A 21222-nucleotide genomic window follows, 5' to 3' on the forward strand; every position below is an offset into this window, starting at 1 on the left:
CTTTATTTAGGAACATATTAAAATGTCCTATTCATGTTTGAATATCATCTTTTAGTGGATAAATAGTGTTTTTTTGCATGAGGATAGTTCTTTGTATTTAATCTGTTCTCTATTGTCAGTTATTTAGGTAATCTACATATTTTTTAAACTCATGCCATTTTGTAGCTAAATATCTATATTTATCCTGAATTATTTCCTTAGGAAAAACCATTAGCAATGTAATTACTGGATTTAAGACTTATACATTGTGTGTGTGTGTTTGCTTTTATGTTTTGTATAGTGCTAAATTGTCCTCGAGAAAAGCAGTACTAATTTGCCCTTCACCAATGGATTTGAGTTTCCATTTCTCTTCACTGTTATCCATGCTAGGTACAATTTCTTTCTTTAAAAAAACTTTTCCAATTAGGTGAAAAAGGGTCTCTCTTTGAAATATCCCTTTTGAAAACTCCTTTGACCTTTGAACTTGCTAGCCACTGTTGCTTTCTGGTACAGTAGTAGCACTTTGTTTTATGGTTAATTGGTTGGCTGATTAATTGTCTCTACACTTGGGGCAACTTAAGGGTCTAGTACATCCTATCCACCTGTGTGTTCCTGGATATCCATTGAATGTTTGCTGAACTTAATTGAACTGGAGAACATCCATAAATTTAGAAATCATTCGATATATAAATCTCAATAAAACTGGTGGACAGGTTATTTTATTCTTGTCAGTTGTATAGTGATTTTTATTGTACATTGATTAAATGGCAGAACCGTATTAAGTGTTTTATGTACTTATATGAAAAGAATGGCCCTTGAACTCAAGACCAGCTAATTCCTAAGCCATCTTTCTTTTCCTTCACTTTCCTCCCTCCTTTCTTCTTTCTTTTTCTATTCTTTCCTCCTATTACTATAGACATGTTTAAACATATACAAACTAGAGAGGACAACATAATGAACCTTGATATACCCACCATCAGCTTCAGCAACTATCAATATATGGCCAACCTTATTTCATCCATGCCTTTTTTTTTATCACTACTTTGTTCCTCTTTCTCACGTTGAATTATTTTAAAGCAAACCTCAGATACATCAATTTTATCCATATATATATATATATATATATGAATACACACACAATATATATATATATAGACCCTATTTTTTAACCTAAGCCATATTATTATCATACTTTAAAAAAGCTATAAAAATTTTTTAATATTAACTAGTGTCCAGTCAGCGTCAAATTTCTCTGATTATCTTAGAAGTGACCTTTTATGGTAGGTGTGTTTAAATCAGTATCTACACAAGGACTGCACATTGTATTCTGAACCATTCTAACCATAGCATGGCATTCTTCTCTCCCTTGCAAAACATGTGGCGTATCCTCAGAGACAGAGATTCTTAACTGGAGGAACCTAAAATTTATAAATAATTCCCATGGATCAAATATCTCCCCAGAAAGAAGCACACTCAGTTGTTAACACCTGAGAAATGCTGGCTCTGTGTGGAATGGAGAAGGCACTTTGTTTGCTGTGGATGTTCACCAATCACTCTCCGTCGAAATTCATCAGTATATTCATTCAGGGACTGGGAATTCAGTTGCTCTTACTTCTGCTTTTGTTGTAAGGCTCTATCATAAGCCATAGTTTCCTCCCTTAAGATCTATAGTTAGGTTTAAGTGATGCTGGCTTGAAAATTCTGTCTTTAGCAATGAGTTGAAAATGTGCAGCATGCTGGCCTCTGTATGCCTTCCTAGGAGTTAATGACTTGGAAATGGAAACCATAGGCTGGCTATTTTCATAAATAGGACTTTGATAGACTTTAACAGACTTTGATAGACTGTTTCACAATAAGCCAATTTTCATGTTTGGTTTTGGTTTTGTTTTGAACTTGAAGGTCTAGTGATCCTCCACTGTGTGGTGGCAGATGGGAATTCCACCGGAAGTCCTGAAACTAATGGCCTCCTCTGTGGAGATCCCAAGGAAAACTGTGCAGGTAATGTTTAACTAGCTTTCTATTCAAATCTGAGTTTTAATCTTCTGATAATAATGGCACTTATAATAATAGGTAATTATTTGAGCATATATTAAGGTACCAGGTATGGTGCTAAGTGCATTGTATACAGTAATTCATCACTACTCGCAAGAGCCCTCTGAGCTAGACAATATTTTTTATTTTAGTTCAAGGAAAAACCGACAAAGATTAAGTATCTTGCCAAAGGTCATACGGCTGGAAAATATCAAATCTGGAATTCAAACTCAGGTCTTTCTGATTCTAGTGCCTCCACCCAACTGTATTTTGGGTCCCAGATGCATGCTCCAGACTCTAGCATGTGATATCTTGGACTGGATCCATGAAAAGCTGACATATTCTATTCAAAGTTAAATTCCTTGTTTCTTTTCTATCATAGTTAAAAGAAGGGGAGAAGGCAAGGATTTTGCATATTTTAGCTTGGAGATGCTTGAATTAGTTTTCTCAAAGTTATCAGTTTAAGGCAGGAGTTGGCCTAAGTAAAGGGTTAAGTAATAAGGGTTTTAGGCTTTGTAGGTTATGAAGTCTTTGTCACAAGGAGTCAACACTGCCACTGTACTGTGAAAGCGGTCATAGACACTATGCAAATGAATAGACTTGCCTCTGTCCGAATCAAACTTTAGTTAGAGGAATAGGCTGTGGGTCAGATCTGAGCCTTGGATTACAGTTTGCTCACCCCTGGTCTAAGGTTATGCTGTTCTGTATAGATTATATGGTCTGGTCTTCTACAGAGGTTATTTCTGACTTAAAAAAACAAAACCAAACAAAACACAGGCCAATTAAAAAAGCACCATATTACTATCTGCAGCGGAGAAGAGCCTACTGTATTCCCTGGAAACTTCTATGAGCTGGGACTATGGTGACTTGGTGAAAACTGCTCCTTTCCTAGCACCCTTGGGAAGTTGTAACAGAGCCAGGAACACACTGAGCAAGTCTTCCTGATGTGAGTCATCAGTTCCAGCCAAATTTTCCTCTTTCATTCCTCACAGTAGTGGGTGGCAAGAGGGTGCTCATTGGCTGTAGAATCTAATGGTGTCTTAGATCATGTTTGGGCCTTGTCATCCATGTAGGCAGAAGAACAAGGCTAACTTTATGCGCTTGTGTTTTTCTTCAGTCTGGTTTAAAATGTCTTCAATGATGGCATTTTTTCACATTTCCCTTGGGAAATTATTCCATAATTTGATGACTGACAATTTCAAAAATCTTCCTCATGATCATCCTAAATATGTTTTTAAATTTTATTTTTATTGTGTTAAAAACAATTAACATGGGATCTATTTATTAATAAATTTTAAAGTGGACAATACAGTATTGTTAATTGTAGGTTAACAGATCTCTTCAAATTTATTAGTCTTTCATGAACTGAAACTTTATACACATTGAATAGCAACTCCCCAACTCTCCAGCAACCACCATACTACTATCTGCTTCTATAAATTTGGCTATTTTAGATGCCTCACGAAAGTAGAGGCATTCATATTATATTTGTCTTTCTGTGACTGTCTTATTTCACTTAGCAAAATTTCTTTCAGGTTCACCCATATTGTCGCAATGGCAATATTTTTCTGTTTTATAAAGCTGAATAATATTGTATGTGTATCCCATATTTTCTTTATCTGTTAATCTGTCAATAGACACTTGGATTGCTTCCACATCTTGACTTTTATAAAATAATGCTACAATAAACAGAGGAATACAAGTATCTCATTGAGATCCTGATTTTTGTTGAGTTGTTTCCTTGTTACTGAGTTATGAGAGTGCTTTATGTATTTTGGATATTCATCCCTTACCAGATGTATAGTTTAAAAACATTTTCTGCCATTCCATGGGTTACCTTTTCACTCTGTTGTTCCTTTTGCTGTGAAGAGGCTTTTTCATCTGACATAGCCCCACTTGTTTATTTCTGCTGTTGTCATCTGTGGTTTTGGTGACAAAAGCTAAGAAATCATTGTTAAAACCAATGTCAAGAAATGTTCTTTTATGTTTTCTTGCAGGAATTTTACTGTTTCAGGTCTTATGTATAAGTCTTCAGTCCATTTTGAGTTGGTTTTTATGCAATGTAACAAGCAAGTCCAATGTCATTCTTTTGCATATGGATATCTAGTTTTCAAACATCATTTATTTAAGAGACTACCCTTTCCTCATTGTATTCTTGGTACCCTTGCTGAAGATCAGTTGTTCATATATTCATGGGTTTATTGCTGAGCTGTATATTCTGTTCTATTGGTTTTTATGTATGTCTTTATACCAGTACAGTACCATGTTCTTTTAATTACTGTAGCTTTGTAGTATGTTTTAAAACGAGGAAGAATGATACCCCCAACTTTGTTCTTGATCATTTTTGGCTAGCCAGGGTCCTTTGTAGTTTCCTTTGAATTTTAAATTTGTTTTTCCATTTCTGTTAAAAAAAAAAAGTCATTGGAACTTTGATATTCAACCCATAGACTACTTTGGGTAGTATGGACTTTTTAACAATATTAAATCTTTCAATCCACAAAAACAGGATGCCTTTTGACGTACTTTTATCTTCTTTAATTTCTTTAATCAATGTTTAAACATTTAATCAATGTTTTATAGTTTTCAGTGTACAAGTCTTTCATTTCTTTAGTTTATTCCTAAGTGTTTTATTCTTTTTGATGCTATTGTAAATTAGTTTACTTTTTACTTTTCTTTTTGAATAGTTTGTGATTAGTGTATATGAATACAACTGGTTTTTAATGTTGATTTTGTATCCTACAACTTTGCTGAATTTGTAAATTAGTTCTTACACTTTGTGTGTGTGTGTATGTGTGTGTCTGTGTGTAGTCTTTAGAATTTTTTTATTTATAAGATCATGTCATCTTCAAACGAGATAAAACTATTTTTATTCCAATTTAGATTTTATTTATTTATTTTCCTAATTGCTCTGGCTAGGACTTCCTGCACTATGTTGAAAAGAAGTGGTGAGATTGGGCATGCTTGTCTTGCTCTTGCTCCTCATCTTAGAGGAAAAGTTTTCTAATTTTTTATCATTAAGTATCATGGTAGGTAAGAGATTTCCATATAAGGCCTTATTATGTTGGGGTAATGTCCTTTTATTACTAGTTAGTAAAAATTGTTGTTATGAAAGGGTGTTGAATTTTGTCTAAATGAATTATGAATGAATCTATATTCGTTAAGAATATTGCCCTGTAGTTTTCTTTCCTTATAATGTCATTGTTTAACTTTGGTATCAGGGCAATGCTGGCTTCGGAAAATGTGTTTGGAGGTGTTTCTTCCCTTTCAATTTTTTGAAGGAGTTTAAGAAGAATGGGAATTACGTATTTAAATGTTTGATAGAATTCACTAGTGAACCTATCTGGACCTGGGCTTTTATTTGCGGAGGTTTCATATTATAACCAATTTTCTTATTAGTTATAGGTCTGTTCACATTTTCTATTTCTTTATGATTCAGTCATGGTAGATAGCTTGTTTCTAGGAATTTATCTGTTTCTTCTAGGTTATTCAATTTGTTGGTTTATAGCAGTCTAATATTATCCTTTTTATTTCTGTAACATCTGTTCAAAAAGTACAAAAAATAGAAAAAGGCTTATGGAATAAGACATAAAGAAAATATTTTTGTAGAGTGTTTGTGTTTTCAGCTGCTATTATGAGTCAAAGGAAAATTTAATAAAAATGTTTATACAATAAAAAATTTACAATAAGTTAAAGTTAATTAATTATTGAAGAAAGAATTTTTTTATAATACAAATGTATTGTAACCTAAGAGTACAAAGTTTATAAAGTTTGTGGTAGTTTATGATAATGTCCTAAGCTGTCATATTTACTCACTACTCACTTGCTGACTCACCTAGAGCAACTTCTAGTCTTGCAAGCTCCTTTCACAGTAAGTGCCTTATATAGATATGCTATTTGCAAACCTTTATATACTATTTTTACTGTAACTTTTCTACATTTAGATATAAAAATACTTACTATCATGTTATAATTGCCTACAGTATTTAGTACAGTAACAGGCTGTACAGGTTTGTAGCCTCAGAACAATAAGCTATGCCATATAACTAAAGTGTGTATAGGTCACACCATCTAGGTTTGTGTAAGTACACTCTATGATATTTGCTTAATGAAAAAACTGCCTAATAATTTATTTCTCCAAACATCTCACTGTCAGTAAGTGATGCATGACTATATATCATTCTAGTCCTTTCTGGCCTTCAACGTTTCTGCTGGGAAATCCACTGAAAGTATGATGGAGGTTCCTTTGAACACAACAAGTCATTTTCATCTTGCTGCTCTCAAAATTCCCTGTTTATCTTGAACTTTTGACAATTTCATTGTAAGGTGTCTTGGCGTATATTTCTTTGGGTTTCTGGCTTTTGGAATTTGTTGGTCTTCTGGATATGTATGTCCATTTCTTTCCTTAGATTTGGTAAGTTTAGGGCATTATTTCTTTGAATAACCTTTCTGTTTTTCTCTTGGACTACTCTCAGATGTATATTGGTCTGCCTGTGTTATGGTGTTTCATAAGTCCTTTAAGCTTTTTCACTTTTTGAAAATCTTGTTTTTTCTTTTTGCTCCTATGTTTGTATAATTTCCAATGACCTATCTTCAAGTTTGCTGATCCTGTCTTTTGGTTGACATAGTCTGCTGTTGAACCCATCTACTGAATTTTCAGCTTAGTTATTGGATTATCCAGCTCCAAAATTTATATTTCACTTAAAAAATATTTCTATCTCTTTGTTGAAAATTTCACTTTGTTTATGTATTTTTCTCCTGTCTTCACTGAGCATCTTCATGATAGTTATTTTAAATTCTCTGTCAAATAAATTATACATCTTCATTTCATCAGTGTTGTTTCCCCCCCCACCTTCTTTAGGATATGTTTACCTGTTCCTTCATTTTTCTTAACTTGCTGTCTTGGTATCTGTGCATTACAGAAAACAGCTACCTCTCCTATCTTTATGGGCTGGCCTTATGCAGGAGGAGACTCTCATTAAACAGTCTGGCTGAAGGGATTTGGGGGCCCTTTCAAGCTTTTGTTCTAGTCCAACCTTCTTTCTTTGTTTTTATTCCAAGACCTCAAGAATATGATAAGTCCCATTAGATCTGAGATAAGTAAGACTTATCTTGGGCAGCTTCTAGAAAATTTGCATAATTGGACCCTCTGTCTCTTTCCAACTCCAAGGAAAAGCTAGGAACTGGGGTTCCTCTACCCCATTAACTCCATACTGATTTGACTCGATGCACTGTAACAAACAGCTGCTTGTTCTAACTACTGTTTCTGTTCTCACTGGCACCCCAGGCAGCTAGAGTATATTGAATCCTGTCTGTCCTGTAGGACAGGCAAGACAGATGCAAGTCCAGATGCAAGCCACCCCTGACAAGTTGAGGCATCAGACATAAAGTAGTGGGGAAGCTGGGAGCTGGTCTTTGTCTTTAGTTCACTCTATGCTGACCCAGGTGAGTGGGCTATGGAGATTGCCCACCTAAACTGATGTTTCTGATCTCACTGGTCCTAAGGTGGCTAGAATATGTCAGGTCCTGTCAGTGTTCTGAAACAGGCAGGACGAAAGCCAGTCTTTTGAGAAGGTCCAGAAAAGTTGTGATGGTGAGCATATAGTCTGACTCTTCCTTACTGAAGAGAAGCTGAGATCTGGGAACTTTTCTTCTGATCATATGGTGCTGTATTAGGGGTAGGCATTATGTTGAGAACTGTCTCAGATTTTCCTACCTTCTTCACTGCAGCTGCGTTTGCATTTACTTAGAGGTCAGAAGCTTCTCAACTAGTTTCTGAATTTCTTACAAGAGAATTTGTCTGTATTTTGTAATGTTGACTCAGTGTGTTTTTGGAGGGTAGGATAGTTGAAGATTTTCTATTCTGCCATTTTGATGATGTTACTCCTCTGTTTTTTTTTTTTTTCACATTGTCTTCTTCATATAGATTGTACCTTCTGTTGAAGCCAGTTTTCTTTTCTTTAAAACAGTTTTTATTTTAATAGTTTTGGGGGAATGTCCATCAATAATAGACTGGATAAGGAAAATGTGGTACATATGCACCATGGAATACTGTGCAGCCATAAAAAAGAATGACTTCATGTCCTTTTCAGGGACATGAATGAAGCTGGAAACCATCATTCTCAGCAAACTAACAAAGTACAGAAAACCAAACACCATATGCTCTCACTCATAAGTGGGAATTGAACAATGAGAACACATGGACACAGGGAAACATCCAACGTTGGGGCCTGTGGGGGTGGTGGGGGGCAAGGGGAGGAAGAGCATTAAGACAAATACCTAATGCATGTGGGGCTTAAAACCTAGATGACAGGTTGGTAGGTGCAGCAAACCATCATGGCCCATGTATACCTATGTAACAAACCTGCACGTTTTGCACATGTATCCCAGAACTTAAAGAAAAAATAGTTTTGGGGGTACAGGTAGTTTTTGATTACATAGACAAGTTCTTTAGTGGTGATTTCTAAGATTTTAGTGCTCTTATCATCCAAGCAGTATGCACTGTACCTATTATGCAGTCTTTTATCCCTCAACCTGCTCCCACCGTTCCCCTCTGAATCCCCAAAGTTTGTTATAACTTTCTTGTGCCTTTGCATCTGATATGGTTTGGCTGTGTCCCCACCCAGTTGTCACCTTGAATGGTAATAATCCCCATGTGTCAAGGGCAGCAGGGCCAGGTGGAGATAATTGAATCATGGGGGTGGTTTCCTCCATAATATTCTCATGGTAGTGAATAAGTCTCATGAGACCCGATGGTTTTATAAATGGGAGTTCCCCTGCACAAGCTCTCTTGCCTGCTGCCATGTAAGATATGACTTTGTTCCTCAATCGCTATCTATCATGATTGTGAGGCCTCCTCAGCCATGTGGAACTGTGAGTCAAACCTCTTTCCTTTATGAGTTACCCAGTGTTGGGTATGTCTTTATTAGCAGCATGAGAACAGACTAATATAGCAACTTTGTAGCTTATCTCCCACTTATAAGTGAGAATATACACTATTTGGTTTCCCATTCCCGCATATACTTCTCTTAATATAATGGCCTCCAGCTTCATCCAAGTTGCTCCAAAAGACATTATTTTGTTCCTTTTCATGGTTGAGCCATATTTCATGGTGTATGTATACCACATTTGCTTTATCCATTCCTTGGTTGATGGGTGCTATTTTCTAATTTTTTGTGCACTGCAAATAGATGTGGCTTTTAATTTCTAATACCCTTGAGCAAAAAGAGGGGTCTAAGGAAGTCGCTAAACAGAACAATCCCCAGCCCCACACTCTAAGCCATTTTGTTGTCTTAGGCAGCTTTCTGCTTCCAGCACCAAAATTTTCTTTTTCAAAGTCTATGCCCATCAAAACAGACCTTCCCATCACACGTCTTCCATAGTAAGTCAGTGACAAGTTGCACTCTGCATGGTCTTAGGGTGCTACAGGCCTAATCAATCATTGTGTGAAAGCCAGTTTCCCACAGTGTAGAGGCTACATTATATGATCTCTATTTTTAATTATTTTAAATTCAAATACTCATTTTTGCATTATTTGGATAGGTTTTAGCTTTTACATTTACCTCTAATTTTTCCTCTGAAGGATCACTGAGGAAGTAGTTATTTTTGTTCACCCACTCAAATCCATAATTTTCTCTGAATTAGTTGTAATTTCTTTTCTGAGAGATGATCTGGGGACATGCCCAGATAATTACTTTCTGGTGTGTTTTCTGCTTTCTTTAAAATTTATTATTATTATTATTTTAATTGACACAATAATTATCCATATTTATAGGATGCAGCAAGCTATTTTCACACATGTGTACAATGTGTAATGATCAAATCAGGGTAATTAGCACATACCTATCGCCTCAAACATTTATCATTATTATGTGTTAAAAACATTCGAAATCTGCTCTTTTAGCTATTTCAAAATATGCAGTAAATTATTGTTAATTATAGTTACCCTACAGTGTTAGAGAACATTAGAACTTTATTCCTTTTTCCTAACTATAATTTTGTATCTTTCAACCAATCGCTGGCTGTCTCCCCACCTCCTTAGCATCTGTGAAAAGCAAAATTTATAAATCCCTGATTCCTTTTTCTCACTATTGCTTGTATGTTTCCTTTCCCTCCCATTTAGGAGTTTAAGTCTGCATTTATAGATCTTACAAATATTTTAGTAAAATTATTGTAAATTTTCTAAATTATTTTACAAATATTAAATGTAAATGTATTACTTATAAATAATAAATACAATAGCTGAAAACTGCAAATAATGCAAAAATGAATATTTGAATTAGAAAAATTAAAAATAGAGATTATATACTGTAGTCTATACACTGTGGGAAACTGGCTTGTATGCAATGAATGATGCGGCCTGTGGCACAAAACCAGTATTTTTTGTAAATTATTTTAGTAAAATTATTGGTATAATTAAAACACAAACACATTAGTGATTTGGTGGAAAATCAGATTGCTTAAATACCACAACAGTAATGTAATGTCAGAAAAAATATTTCATATTTTTCTGTATAAGACATATAATTTTTTCTTGCAAATGGGCTTAAAATCATAGTTATACATTTTACTATTTGAGAAATTTATCTGGAGATGGAGAGAAAACAGACTTAAACATGACTATATGTTAGACAGATGTTAAGAAATCAATGAGAGAAATACAGAGCAAAAATGCTTAATTATTTCTTTGGTTTACTCTTCTTTTTCTAATAGCCTATTAGAAAACAGAAACGAAACAATCAAAATACCTCAAGAACACAATGCCAGAAGTGTCAAAAATCAGTTGATTTTGAAAATTCTAATCAAGGATTGAGCTTCTTATATTATCAGGCTAAAATAACCGCATTACCTTACAATATCAGGTAAAATTAATAGACTGTGCTAAATATATTTGAGCTTGATCTCTTAGGATCTAAGCTAGATGCACCTACTCTTGTATGATGGCCACAATATCATTAATTAACTTCTTCAAATCAATTTTCTTCCCCCTTCCACCCTCCTTCTCATTCTCCTTATCTCTTTACTTTTTTGTTTCCTTCTGTCCTTCCTTCCTTTCTTCCTTCCTTCCTTCTTACCTTTCTTCCTTCCTTTCTTCCTTCCTTCCTTCTGCCCTCCTTTCCTTCCTTTCTTTGATGATTTATTTTATTATATTTAATTCATCTGGGATATAGCATCATCATCATCAACAACTATACTTTTAATAAAAAGATAGTATCCATCATCTATCCATCTCCTGCTATGTGCCAAGGACTGTTCTGAGTGCTTTATGTATATCAATTCACTTAATCCTAGGGGTACCTACGTTATTCCCTTTTTCAAATGAAGACACTAAAGCACAGAGAGGTAAAGTAATTTGTTTAAGATCATACAGTAAACAAAGTAGCCTGACATGAATTCAGAGACACCATCTCTCTAGAAAGTGTGTTGTTAATCACCATGCTAAACTGCTTAGAATCATGTGGGAGGATCAAAATGTGGAATGTGTGAGAATAATCCTAAAATAATAATAATAATAATAATGATAATTCCCCGATGGTAAAGTGCAAATGAGAACAGTACATTCTTAAAAACTAAACCAATAGGGTGCAGAAACAGATCTTCTCTACTGACTGTAGCATTTTCTAACTTGAGTGATGCATTCATTCATTTTACTAATATTTATGAGCACCTACTATGCAGCAGGTTGTGCAGGTGTCAAGGATGCAAAAATGAACAATTTTCACATATGAGATCAGAAAGGCAACAGAGAAAGAGAGGGAATGAGTAACGTATAATAGAGCCTTGCCAAGGAGTATAAGGCCTTCAGCTCTTTCTCTGAGTTTTAATGGCATTACTCTGGTTTCTGTGTGCATACTTGATAATCAGTCGGACAAAGGCAGAAGGAAAGAGACTAGTAAAAGCTGTCATCATAGAGGCTATTTCCAGCCTGAGATGCTACTGGGCTTAGACCAAGGTAGTGGAAATCGTGGGATTATTCTGTATATATTTTGAATACTGTCAATAGGATTTGTTGATGCATTAGATATAGAGTAAGAGAAAAATAAATCAAGATAATTCCAAGATTTTTGGTTGAAATAACAGAAGAATGGATATTATTTACTGAGATAAGGAAAGGCCAGATTTGAATAGGAAAATCAAAGATTCTATTTTGGAAGTGTTAAGTTGAAATGCCAGTTGGGAATCCAAGTGAAGATGTTAGTTGGACAGTTGGGAATGAGGGATGATATCTAGGATGCAAACTAAATTTAGAAATTGTTATCATAAAGGTATGTTTAGGATAGGAGACTTGATGAGCTTACCCAGGAAGAAGAAGAGAGGAGGGAGCATCCAGCCTTGCTGTATTTGCAAAATTTTACAGGTTGAGAGAGGCAAGGAGACCAGCAAAGGAGAACGGGCAAAGGATTCATCATGCACGCAAGAATTCTGTAGCATGTATTCTTGAAAAAGCAAGAGAAAGATACTTTTTCTTCCTGTCCCTTCATCTTTATTTGCCTCCAGCCATGAATATTTTTAAACATATGCAGAGATACCCATGCTTCAACATTGATTCTTTTGTTTTCCCCCAAAGGGATAAAATGAAAAAGGGCAGTTCTGGGTGAAATCCCATTACTATAAGCTCAGAAATATTTGGCACGGCCTTCCTACTTAAAAGACATTCTAATCCGGCCATATCATACCACTGAATCCCCATATAAAAAAATTCTAGTAGTTCAGAAAAAATTAGCATATACCTGTGTGAGATGTAACTTCCCCTTTCACTTTTCTGTAGGAAATGTCATTGGATGTAAGACAAATGGGAATCCTCAATTAAAATACATTTTCAAAGTTTGTATTTCTTCAAGGACACTGAATTTGCATTCCCCTGACCAGAGACAGTTGGCAAGATAAAAAAGAAAATTAACTTCAAATATATGATACGTTCTTCTTCACATTTTGGCCGAAGAAGGTTGTAAAATGAGGAAATCCCTATTGGGAAGTGCCTAGAAGCCAAGGAATAAAATAATAAAACCCTAGGCTCTGCTTCCTATGTGTGTGGGAGGATGAATTTATAGTTGTTTTTCTTCCTCAGCCTCCTTGTTAACACCTGTGGGACTTCTATTTCAAAGTTTAGCATTTCCTTTTACATTTGTTACATAGAGATTTAACTATGCATCTAACTATGGAGCTAGAGATACTATAAGGTTGTAACCATTGTAATAGGTATCACAGAAAAGCATTGTAATAATAGTTGTAGTATTGATTGCCCTTTGAGTTGACTTCAGAATATAGCTGCTGATATCAGTGTCATCTACAAAATTATTAAATATATTTGAAAGCATACTGTTGGAATAAATAAGTAAAGGTTTTATGAAAGATATACCTAATGGCTCTATTATGAAGAGTTTTAGTCATAAAGACATCACAAAGCCTCTTTTGTCTTGGGAACTAGAATCATATAGAGACTAAGGAACTATCCTATGTTTAATCAAAACATCCATCAAATTGAGGAAAGTTTCATATGGAAACCAAGTCATTTGGGTGTCTGCTGTATTCCTCCACTGTGCTTAGCCCAAGGGAATCTGTATGTATGTCTCATCTAACTACCCATACGACCCAAGGAGGTTGACGACCTCTTGTCTAATTGCTATATGATGTAAGAAAGATGTCCTTGCTTCTGATTTCTTTTGCAAACCCTTAGAGTTACATCCACTGACCTTCAGTAACACTAATGATTTCTTATTTATTTGGTGTTTAACATCTTTGGGGTATAGTGTCCTGTGAAGTGATTGATATATATTACCTGGGGTGCCCATCCACTTATGAGATTGTGTTGCAGCCTGGCCCACTAGTGGATGTAGTTTTCCAGTGCAGTTCTCTGGGACAGGGGCATGCTTTTGTTTTGGGAATTTGAGTTGGAAAACGGTAATGTGGGAGGAAAAAAGATCTGTTGAGTTCCACCACCTCTAGGATAGGGGGTTATTTCTGGTTGCCACATTGCTACATTTTCAAGGCTATGTCATTCTCTTTACAACAGAGAAACACAACACTTGGGACCAATCACTCTTTTGTCATAAAATTAACTTTTTCTTCTTCTGGATAAATATCTCTGAAATGGAAGGGTATATTCACCCTCCCGTGCCCTATATTATCAGTTCTAATGATGGGCAGAAAACAGTGGTTCTGTAGTTCAATTTTTAGATAACATGAACTCGATGAATATTGGATTATAAGGAATTGATATTTTAGGTGCCTTTCAAAAGAAAGAATGCTGATTAGCTTTGTCATTTTCACAAAGAAGAGACCATCCCATCAGGGTTTGTGTGTGTGTGTGTGTGTGTGTGTGTGTTTGTATGTGTGTGTATGCATTTGTAGCAGTATATGTGATTTTAGTTTCAGATTTTAAAGTTCCATAAAGAAATCACTGGGCATTTTCTGCCTGGTGGGATGGAAATGTTTTAAAATCTAAATGATGCTGGGAATATTTAAGAGCATGCTTACTTGGCAAAGGAGAGAGCTCTGTGAGCGATCAAAGCAGGACCTGGCAACCATTTCCTTGGCATAGATTTGTGCTGCTTGGATGAATGAAGGCTGATCAAATCACTGCATTCAGCAGCTGCTGGTTAATTTGCTTTTTGGTATCATACTCTGGATAATGTTTATCAAAAGTCTGGGTGCATTTAAAGGGGCACAACCGCTAGTGAAATAAGTAAAGTTTAGGATACATAGCCAAATGACTTCCATATTTAAAGGCAGGTATGCTTTGCAAATCTGGAAAGGTCTTTCTTGCTCATACAAGATCTGTCATTAAGTCTGCTGCCTCATGAGTTAATCTCCTTGTCCTCCATCCCCCTACCCTAGACTCACATCACATGTATCTGCCCTGGTTTTCTCTTTGCCTCTGCTAAGAGTCCAGTCTATACTCTCCTACATAATATGGTGATAGAATGCTCCACAGTTTAAAGTATTTTTTTAATATATCATTTAATTTCATCCATAAGAGACATCTTCAGCTGTCTCTTGAGTTGTGTTTCAAGTGTAAACACTTCAGCCTACTAACTTCAGAGTTTCTAACTTTTATTCACAGACATTCTTTGCTGTTCTCCTTCAGGACCCTTCCATTTCAGTGAAATCTGCCTCTCACTGCCTGCATTAGACCTGCATATTCTTGACTCCATGCTTTTGCCCTTGACATTCTCCATTACTCAATTGCTTGTTCACCTCCTCTAAAATCTACATTTTTCATACATTTTTCTTTTGTTAGGTAAGCATTCTTCATTCCTTTTTTTAAAATTTATTTTATTGCATTTTAGGTTTTGGGATACACGTGAAGAACATGCAAGATTGTTGCATAGGTACTTCATTATTATACAAGATTACTGTTAGAATTGCCAAGATTTTAAGATTCTGGGATTAATTCATTTACTGAGGAGTTTATTGTCTCAGGAATTCTGCTAAGAACTTCTATATGTCCTTTTTATATGCATCTCTCAACAGCCTTTCAAACTAGATGTTATCATCTCTATATTACAGATGAGGAAACAAAGGTTTAGACAGCTTAATTAGCTTGCCCAGACTCATCCAGCTAAGGAAAAGCAGAGCTGAAAATTAAACGTGAATTTTTTTCTCCAAATCCGGTGTTCTTTCCACTGTTTCCAGTGTACTAAAACCATTATCTGGTTATGATGGTTGTTTTTACTGGTTTATTGCTTATTCTTGTTTTTCTATATGTTCTAGTCTACCAGTTTAGATAGTTAGATAAGGTATCCTTTATTTCTTTGATGTTTTCTAGTACGTATTATAGAGCTCTGAAAATAGAAAACACTCAACAAATGAAAGTTGGCATCAATTTATTTGTCAAAATACACAGGGCTTTGCCTTTGATACATTTTGCAGTTATTTCTGGAAGAAATTTCAGTCTTTCTGATAAGTCTCATTGGTTGACATGTATGGAGCAAATATCTGGCATGTAGTACAAGCAGTCAGCTTAGGTGGTTATCAAGTCGCCAATCAAAACCAGGCTAGCCGGTTCCTCAGTGACATTCTGCCATCCCTTGACACTCTGTTCTGTGACCTGGAATCACAGGAATTTGTAGTATATAGATCATCCTAAGTCCTTTGAGAGTCCTGTCTCTGGTGGTCTGGGGAAATTATATATACCCTTTTCATAATATTAATTAAGTGGTTTAATAGTCATTGCTATAAATAAAATGATTATTTAATGTCGTTGGAATGCCAGGTGCCATACCAAACCTAGTGTGACATGCACTTCTGACACAAACACACTATGGTCCTCCTGGCTCCACAGGTGGCTGGATCCTGCAAGCTGTTGGTTATATCATGAACATGGAAAGTTTGACCCTGGGCTGGAGCTGGTTTTTTGTTTTCTGTGGGTGTAGATATTTGTCCCTTGTAAATTAATAGACGAAACAGCTAGTTGGTATTTCTGTTCTGTTTCTCTTGACTGTTGTTATTTACTAAAGCTTTTACATGTCCGTGATAGGGAAATGGCTACATATTACTATCCTCAGTTGAAAACTTAGGCAATCAAACTCCTAAAAGCGTAAGGCAAGGAAGTCAGTTCAGGATTTAAATCCAGAGCATGGAGTTTTCAGCATTTTCCTCCTACTTCAGAGCAGCAGAAATAATGCATGGGGCAAATGAGAGACACAATTTCCCACTGAGGCAGGTGTGACTTCTGGATGCATCAGGCTGAGAGTTGATCACAGACACCTGGTGAGCAGCTGGCTGAACGAAATGCCAGAGTGTATGTAGCAGTCAAGAACATGGACTCAGAGGCAGACTGCCTGGGTTTGAGTCCCTGTTCTGCCACTTTCTATCTGTGTGATCTTGGAAGGTGACTTAACCTCCATGTGTTGTACTTTGTGCATCCATCAATTGGAGATTAGAATGGTGCTTACCTCACAAGGCTGTTATGAACATTAAGTGAAAAATACACAAAAAGCAAACAGACCAGCATCTAGCACTAAGGAAACACTATGTAAGTGTCCAAGTTAAACAACAATCACAACCAAACCCAAAAGCCAACCAAACAAAAAACCTCCCTTCCCTAACATGGGTCTGATAACTTTCATGGAATGAAAGTCTTCTCTCTTATTATACTTGTGTTTTACCCTTTAAACGACAGTAAAGTTTCTGAAAGGTAGGTTGAAGTCAAATCTTAATTAAAGTAGGAAATGTTCTCACCACGATCACCACTGCCCAATCTCTAGAGCTATTTTGGAGTCACAAAAGTCTGACTTTTATCCTAATGCAGAGAAAAGGAAAAATGAGAGATCTGAATATGTTCTACAGAGAAACTCGCAGCAAGATAGGAATATAATTCTATTTACAAGTGAGTGTTTAAAGAGAGTTGATTTATTGAACTTTTTCTCATTTTCCAGCTACCACTACACAATCAAAGCGGAAAGGCCACTTCTCTAGGTGTCCCAAGCAATACAAGCATTACTGCATCAAAGGGAGATGCCGCTTCGTGGTGGCCGAGCAGACGCCCTCCTGTGTGTAAGTGGAGTGTCCTCAGCCAGCAAGCAAAAGGGTGCAGAATGGTGCCCGCCTGGGGCTTGCCAGGACCGGAAAGTCTGAGCTAACCATGCCATCTGTCCGAACACAGTTTCGCCTGGTCCTGCCCCCAGCCGCTTGTTTAGGGGCCCACTCAGCAACTACTTATGGAGACACTGATGCACACTTTCCTCCTGAAATATGAGTATGTGAGAGTCCAGCTCCACTTCCAGGCTAGGCAGTGTCCTCTGATTTCTTACGCAAGCAGAACTGATTCTTTTTGGCTCAAATAATCTCTTGGGTGGTTCAAATGGAAATGAATTATTCTGACAAGTGTTAGGTGGTTCATAGTTAATTTAAATACAAGGAAATTCCTGCCAAATTAAGAGCTGCTTTTGCAAGTGTCAGTTAAGCACAAGGAATTAGTCCTATTTGTAAATAAGAGATTAGTGAAGCCTGTTTAGTACAGTGGGGAATTGGGAGAAAAGTTTTCAACTCTTTGTATTTGAGTCCTACTTCAGTTTTACTCAGACATGCACAACATTTTTTTTTGCATTTTTAATATGTATTTTTTTCTAAAAAGATGTCCCACTGATGTGCTTCCTGGGACCTTTCCTTAGAGAACTGAGAGGTGATTCTTCAAGTGCAATTTTGACCTAAAGTTCATAGAAGGTTCGTGTTCTTCTGCACAGTTGCCCCAGTATATAAGTTTTTTTTTCCATAAGTATCTCAGAAAAATAATTCCAAATCCCAATTTTGTGGCAACTTTAAGAGTCATGAACTTTTTAAAAACTTAAATATAGTTAAGTTTAATTTAAAAGAGAAATATACATGGATAATGCTTGGAGGTGGATCACAATTGCTAATGTAAGAAAATAAAGAAATGTGTGTGTATGTGTGTGTGTTGAGAGGAATAGATCTAATTTTTTTAAAAAATTCATTTAATTGCTTCCTGGCTTGGAAGCACATATTGAATTTTAGAAATATTAATGATCTTTAACCCAATACATTTTCTTATTGGTTCCCATGCCTGCAGATTTATTGTTCTTTGATATTGCTGCCTTCTAAAATGAAAACCACAGTGTGTAAGCCTACCTGCCAGAGATCAACACACAGATTGTCCCCTTCAATGTAAAGTTTAAACTCATTTTCTTAGCCTTCATAGATCATCTGATCCTGGCTTAACTTTCTAGCTGTAACTCACCATATTCCTAAATGCTTTTCTAAAATTCTTCATTTCATTTCATGATTTATTATATAAGCTCTTCTTATAGCCTGGAAACTTATTTTTGCTAACGGTTTAAGATGCACTGCACTCGTCATCTCCTTGTGGACCCCTTCACTGACTTCCTCCTTTTCAGTCATACAGCGGGGTCTGAGTTAGATGTCCTTCCCCTGCGGTCTAGTCACACCTCTGTGAGTGCTCTTATCCAATAGAGCGTAACTGGTGGTTTCTTTAAATGTGCCTCCTGTGACTGTGAGCTCCTAGAGGGCAGGGCTCATGGCTTATTCATTTTTGTATTTCGGTGTCAAACACAGTGCTCAGAATTTACTAGGTGAAGAAGAAATGACTGATGCATGAACAAATAGTGTCCCTATTACAGCCCATCTACTGCTATACTAAATTTCCAGACCAAGACCTTAATCTGAATGGAACATCTTCTTAGCAGAGGAATGAATCACAGTCAGTGGGAGGCAGAAGATCATAGCAGACAGGGCACAGATTTTGGAGTCAGATAGAACTAAAATAAGATTTTGTTTTGCCTATTAGGAGCAGTGTTAATACTGGGTGAGTTACTTTTTCTGAGCCTCAGTTTTATCACCTACAAGAGAGAGTAATAATACTGTCCTGTCAAGTGTTGAAGATTAGAAAAATAATAAATGCAAAAACACTAATTATGGTACCCAGCACAAAGTGTTTCATAATTTTAAGAATTCCAACTTTTAAAGAACATATTTAAGTTACCCATAAATAAAAATTTCCAACTTTTTAAGAACAATTTCTTTTGGAGGCGAGGTCTTTCTATATCACCCAGGCTAGACTCAAAACTCCTAGGCTAATGCTCTTCTCCTTCCTCATCCTCCTGAGAAGCTGTGAGATGTGATAATCAACCTAGGACTAATGTTTCAGGTGGCTCGATGTAGCACAGATTCAGCCAAAACTCTCTTGCCATTGGTGACAATACAGTCTTGAGAAACCAGAAATATCTCCTTTTCTTGGGATCATGGGAGTTTGTGGACTCCTGCTTTTATATGAAAAACCAAAGAGTTTTTCAAATAATGCAAATTTTCTCTGAGTAATCTTCTCAGTATTTCTTTGGAAAAGTGACAATTTGTTTTGTCCCATGTAAAAATAATTTTTATTATACATGAAGCACAGCACATTTACTGTGCAGTTAATGCATGAACTTGGGATCCAGACTACCTGTTTGAATCCCCATTCTCTTAACTTCTCTGTGTGTCAATTTCCTCAACTATAAACTGGGGTTAATGATAGCACATACCTCAAAGGCGGTAACAATGATCAAGTTAATATTTATAGATCTTTTACAACAGTGTCTGGTTGTTATTTCAATATAGTGATCCCAATGCCCAATTTTGCAGTGCCCTCAAGGATCATGGGCATCTTTTAACATTTTTGATTTTAAATAGTAGAAGATGTTTATTAAATAAAAACTCAGTCACCATTTAATTTTAAAAATTAGAATATGCTCTTTTTGCCTCTTCTCCTACATGGGAGATACACTCACTGAAAATAAACATAAGCTGATATGATATTGGTTTGCTGAAAAGCAAAATAACATGAGCACCACTATAACCAGCTATGTTAAGTTTTGACCTTTTAGCATGGCTTCATGGGGGTACAACTTATAGGAAGTACTGCTTACTGAGAAATTCAATTAAAGCATTGTTAAGCCACCAGTCCCACGGCATATAATTAGAAAAACATTCTAAAACAGCAGAAAGTAATTGCTGTGCATTTTATGGGCAAAGCTATTGCTTAAAAATACCACATTTTGTAATTTTGTTAGAGGAATATTTAAGCTAGTTGGAAAAGATTATATTTGAAGAGTTAATTCCAACATTATGAAACTCTAAAAAATCTCCCTCCTATATACACAATTAAAAGTGATTCCCGGCTGGGTGCGGTGGCTCATGCCTGTAATCCTAGCACTTTGGGAAGCCGAGGTGGGTGGATCACGAGGTCAAGAGATGGAGACCATCCTGGCCAACATGGAGAAACCCCATCTCTACTAAAAATACACAAATTGGCTGGGCATGGGGGCACATGCTTGTACTTCCAGCTACTTGGGAGGCTGAGGCAGGACAATTGCTTGAATCCGGGAGGCGGAGGTTGCAGTGAGCCGGGATCGCGCCACTGTACTCCAGCCTGGCGACCGAGCAAGACTTCACCTTAAAAGAAAAAAAAAAGAAAAGTGATTCCTCCCACCCCTAATTTTAGTCTTATGTATGTCAGACTTTTGATATCTCAAGATATTTCTAAGCTCGCTTCCTGTAATTTCGACGTCAGAATGAAGTTACCTGGCTATCTTGCCGGAAGCAATTTTCTCTCATTCATCCTTGGGTCCTTTTATAATAGATTCCTTGAGGTGTCCTTTCTTCTTTGCTTGCATTACGCCTCACTTTTCAATTGATGGCTGTTACTGAGCTTGTTTTTCGTTTATTTGTTTTGAAGCACTGTCTCAGCTACAATATTGG

The 21222-nt window shown here is 36.3% G+C and overlaps 1 protein-coding gene across 2 annotated transcripts in view; it reads left to right on the top strand.

The window, feature by feature from the left end:
* BTC (betacellulin) overlaps positions 1 to 21222 on the top strand; it is a 47107-nt gene that overhangs the window by 18899 nt on the left and 6986 nt on the right. For both annotated transcript variants that reach the window (XM_017514826.2, XM_017514825.2), the window contains exons 2-3: positions 1879 to 1977; positions 17388 to 17505. In XM_017514826.2, the coding sequence (XP_017370315.1) occupies positions 1879 to 1977; positions 17388 to 17505 (217 nt within the window). The remainder of the gene's footprint in view (positions 1 to 1878; positions 1978 to 17387; positions 17506 to 21222) is intronic.

Source organism: Cebus imitator, unplaced genomic scaffold, assembly GCF_001604975.1.
Source record: "Cebus imitator isolate Cc_AM_T3 unplaced genomic scaffold, Cebus_imitator-1.0 Scaffold537, whole genome shotgun sequence".
Taxonomy (NCBI): domain Eukaryota; kingdom Metazoa; phylum Chordata; class Mammalia; order Primates; family Cebidae; genus Cebus; species Cebus imitator.